Source organism: Coregonus lavaretus (genome assembly GCF_964263955.1).
Source record: "Coregonus lavaretus genome assembly, chromosome: 31".
NCBI lineage: Eukaryota > Metazoa > Chordata > Actinopteri > Salmoniformes > Salmonidae > Coregonus > Coregonus lavaretus.
The window spans coordinates 33,387,325-33,392,532 of NC_140018.1; the positions used below are offsets into that span (position 1 = coordinate 33,387,325).

Here is a 5,208-nt window from a genome sequence, read left to right on the forward strand (position 1 = left end):
AATATGATTGCCTACTAATAGACAGTTTGTTATTATCAATAACCCTATACTACTACTACTACTAGATAACTTTAGTTGTTGAATCTACTTTACAATGTCTTCTTTTTTTTACAAGCGTTCACCAAAATGGGTATGTCATCTTAGCCTTACCTGTTAGTCAGTCTACAACTTCTTCTGCTGCCTATTATTGTATAAGTAAAATAATGCTGACAGTAATGACTTGAAATAGGATCTGCAAGTATAAACACTGGTTACGTCCCAAATTACACCCTATTCCCTATATAGTGCAATACGGCCCCTATGGTCCCTAGTCAAAAGTAGTGCACTATATAGGGAGTAGGGTTACATTTCGGACGCCAACATTATATTGATTTCAGCTGCATTAGTTCTGGGAAAGTGGTAATGTTTTATGCAATTATTGTATTTCTTTAGAAAGTTACAGCTTTCATGTCTCCAACAGGTACATTGTTGCCACGGTTACCCTCAGAGCCCGGGATGTCGCTGCACATGATAAAGATTGACAAGATTGGGCTGAAAGATGCAGGTGTTAGGCCTACTGCTGCTAGGTAGCTCTCTCTCTGCTCTCCCCCTCCCCTCTGTCTGTCCTTGATTGCAGGAGTGAAGTTTGGTGTGTGGGAGTCAGGGTTCCAGCTGCAGCTCATTCACCATAATCACCTCAGCCTTTAAGACCCGGTCAAACTTGCCACTCATCGTCAGATCATAGTCAAGACGACCATATTATGGGAACCTGACTCCTGCCGCCGCTTCACTCCTGCCACCACCATCCTGCTCTCCACTACCGGACCTCCCTTTTGGACTCACCACGGACACTAGGACATTACGGTACCACACCTGCTCTGACCTGGATCTGTTACCCTCCCTGTAACCTGGACTTGCTCTTCCCCTATTATTGGAAACCTGGACTATTGAACATTGTAAATAAACCTGCTAAACCTTCTCTGGCTTGGTGTACTTGTCTGCATTTGGGTTCTAATCCAGTTAAATCATGACAGCAGGGCAATGCATTGATCCCTACATGACAGTTAGTGTGAAAGGTACTGTATGTAGGCTATATTGTTTAAAATGCTGAGATGAGTTGCTTACCTTCACATCTGAAATGGTAAGGTCTGAAACAGTGATAATCTAGACATTTTGTAAAAAGAATTATCTCTGTTGAGTTGACGCTTGACAGTACATTTATTATATATTTTTCCTGCAGAACAGCCCAAGTGAATCTGAACGTTTTGTTTCCCAACAGATGTGAATGGCATTGATTTGAACCCGGTGCAAGACACACCTGTGGCTACCCGAAAGGAGGACACATACATTCACTTCAGCGTAGACATCGAGATCCAGAGACATATCGAGAGACTACCAAAAGGTAGTCAAACTTTCTATTTCTACTGAATTAGTAGTGGGGCCTCTATTTAGCTTGTCTCATGTAATATTAAGCTACTACAGTGTCCGTTTATGTTCAAATCCTTGCAGAGGGATTGGGCGGACAATTGTTAATCCTGAATTTTGTTCATGTTCCAGGGGTAGCTATTTTCTTTGAGTTCAAGCACTATAAACCCAAGAAGGGGTTTACCAGCACAAAATGTTTTGCCTTCATGGAAATGGATGAGATCAAACCTGGTCCCATTGTGATCGAGTTGTGAGTGACACATTGTTGAATTTTCCAGATTAACTTTCTTTAAATGTACTCTCTATTTTATTTAAAGATGAAAATAAATCAAATTTGATAACTATTTCTTTGGAGAATCTCAGATTTGAGTGTTATTTTTTGTTGTTGTTGGTCAGTCTGCCCTTTGAATATACAGTTTGAAATAATCACTTATTTATGCTATCGGATGTCAGGTACAAGAAGCCCACTGACTTCAAGAGGAAGAAGCTCCAGCTCCTGACAAAGAAGCCACTCTATCTCCACCTCCACCAGACGTTGCACAAAGATTAATAACCGAGGTCACTGAATGGAGCACATCAAGAAAGCAGAAGCACCACAGAATTCCACTGTAGTCATCAGACATCCAACAAAGTTTGGTGTACCTACTGCGTATCCGCCTCCACTCACATCAGCAATACTAAACCCAGCAGGCCCAAAGGCCACACCCTCAACTCTGTCATAGGATGGCCCTGGATGACACATATTAACTACAGCGGTGACAACACCCTACTGTATAATGCTGCGTTCGTAACCAGGTGGGAGGTGGGAATTTACCAGTTGTGAAGTCTTAAATACCAGTTGGATGCATTCACGTGCTTTGAACTTGTTGAGAAAGGCTGATTTGTCTAATGGCCAACAAGCTTCCTAAGCCATAAACTAAAAGCTATCATGCTGGTAAACATATGAGTGTTAAAAAACCATATTAATAGATTGCTTTTTATAAATAAGGTTTTGTTGTTGCATTTAACTGCCGAAAAGGCTGTTATCCAGGTCATTTCCTTAATAGGTGACGTCAGAGGTCAGCATGTGGGAGAAGTGGGAGCTCAGGATGATATATACGAGTTTCTCACTAGTAATTTCCAGTTGGAGGGCCGTTCAAATGGATTTTTCCCAGTCCTATATGGTAAATTCCCACTTGGTTACGAACGCCGCATTTGACCCCTCTGATGCCAATTAGCGATAACTTTTTTCTCCTCTCTGCATGACGTTCAATGGAAAATAAGAGTTGAGTTAGCAATTGGTACTGTATGTCAAGCAACCAGCAGAAAAACAACCAGCCTCGTCTTTAGTCTTCCTCTGTCTTTCCGTTTGGGGACAAAAGAGGAACAACATGGTCATAGGTGGTCAAGCGGTGTATTGATGATGTCATATCCTGGTGCCAATTTCAAATGGGCACAATGAGATATTTTGACACAACTGCCACAGAGTGAAAACATAACGGCCCTGTTCATTTACTTAAAAATGCACCCTTATCACTGATCTGGCATTATTTAATAGGTAAAAGCAATATATTGGGATATTTGCTTTAATCTATCCTATCACAGATCTGTGATTACTTCAAGGATGGGCGGAAGTAAGGATGCATTTTATTACCATTAAAAAAGGATTCTGAGATGCTATGATGTCATCCTGTTGTAAAGGGATTTGAAAAAGGATGCTGCATGTAACTGAAGTTGATTTCTACCTTTGTTTTGAATGCTGTTCCCATCAATGCCACAATGGCTAACCACTATTAAAACATTGTCTACATTTTTATTAATATTTTGATATTTTTTTTGTAATGGCACTAACTGAATATACTTATGGTGCTTTCAAGACAACTGGGAACTCTGAAAAGAACGAGGTAAAATCATGACGTCAGTGATCTTCAAGTCGGAGCTCTAGAAAGAGTTTCCGACTTGGAATTCCGAGTTGTTTGACCGTTCAAAAAGATATCCCAGTTGGGAGTTCCCAGTTGTCTTTCCAAGTTCCCAGTTGTTTTGAATGTGGCATTTAGAGACACTAATCAGTGCATATTATTGTGTGTGTGCTGTCTGACAAGGTTGACGATTGTCAATACAGTGTTGTGCTTTGGGTGACAGGTTGTGAGAAAATGAACATTTATCATTGGATTGACAATTTACACTGCTTTCATTTCTAATAAACAACAAAATGCTGTTTGAATAGTAGTCCTCCTTTACACTTACTAAAGGAGCGAATCCTAACTAAACACATGTCAAATTTTCACTTGGCTTGTTCGACATTGCAGGTGACTGCTGACTGATCTACAAATGACCTTGCATCATAAAATAAACTGCTAATTATTTGTAGATCAGTCAGTCACAATTGAACCACAATGGATCACGTATTTGATGCTCACTACCATAGCCACTGTCATGCAAGACTAGTGAAGGCTTTGCAGGAGTGCCCATAGCAATTACCAGAATTAACCACTTCAGGAATAAACAGATGGGTATTACTGTAGCTGTTATTGATAGCATGTACAAAGAGAGCAAATTCAAGTGTAGGGTGTGGCCGACAGAAAATTCACTTAGTCATCATGATTAACCTTCAGTAACTCCATTTATGGCTTCACATACTGTATAAGGCAGAGCAGAGCCCAACTATACAATCATTTGACAGCCTTGATAACAGTGTACATAATACCATTCCAGATATACCATTAATAATCAAATCAGTCAAGTGTTTTGGTAGCAGTAAATATTGTCTGTGGGTACAAAGAAACGCTCTGGGACCTACTCAGAGTTAAACAAATATGTCTCACCAAAGCATACATTATCTGAGCGCAATGATATAAATGTAATGCAAATACGGTCTTTAATCATGTGCAAGAAATATCAGGTTCTTTTTTTACTTGAAAATAAATTGACAAATGTGATGCATCCCTGATGTAACATAAGAACAAAAAAAAGACAAACAAATGTGAAGGTAATATGACAGGTGTTCAGTTAGTGGGTGATTAATGGCTTTTCACATGTAATATAGCTATCCATACAAAACAAATACATTGAGCACTATCAGACATTTCCTTTAAACTAAAATGGATCTGAAGAGTTGTCATATGCTTCATATGAACAATAGATAACATAACGTGGTCCTCTGTAGCTCAGCTGGTAGAGCACGGCGCTTGTAACGCCAAGGTAGTGGGTTCGATCCCCGGGACCACCCATACACAAAAAAAAAAATGTATGCACGCATGACTAAGTCGCTTTGGATAAAAGCGTCTGCTAAATGGCATATTATTTTTTATTTATTTTATAACTGCAGTACTTTTTACCAGCTTTATTAATAAAATATCCTAAGAATAGTAAATACATCTCTGACTATCAATTTACACAACCTTCCTTTTCAGTTCATTCTGAAGAGACTGTTTTGGGAAGAGTTAAGATAATACGGTACTTCTGAAATGATTGATACATTTTTTTTAAACATTTTTAGTCATTTAGCAGACGCTCTTATCTAGAGCGACTTACATGATCAATTAGGGTTAAGTGCCTTGCTTAAGGGCACATCAACTGATTTTTCACCTAGTCGGCTCGGGGATTAGAACCAGCGCAAGCAACCCAAAAGCTTGGGGCCCCTTTATTTGTAATAATTTCCATAGGAAACCATGATAACATTGTGAAATTAATACAAAACCAACATAATACCCTTTTAAAAACTGAAAATCCTCAGTCATACAATATAAATGTTATTGCACAATAGGCCTTCTTGCAGAGTGGCAAGCCTCAGTCACTACTCAAACATACGAAACATAAGACATT

At 39.3% G+C, this 5,208-nt stretch overlaps 1 protein-coding gene across 1 annotated transcript; it reads left to right on the top strand.

Annotated features, from left to right (window-relative positions):
* The first annotated feature begins 286 nt into the window (after positions 1-286).
* On the top strand, positions 287-2,225 carry LOC311106347 (axin interactor, dorsalization-associated protein-like). Its single transcript, XM_084148676.1, has 5 exons — positions 287-544; positions 1,017-1,055; positions 1,259-1,381; positions 1,537-1,654; positions 1,858-2,225. Exons 1-5 carry the CDS (start codon positions 448-450, stop codon positions 1,952-1,954), a joined length of 474 nt encoding a protein of 157 aa, XP_084004802.1. The 5' UTR covers positions 287-447; the 3' UTR covers positions 1,955-2,225.
* The last annotated feature ends 2,983 nt before the right edge of the window (positions 2,226-5,208 follow it).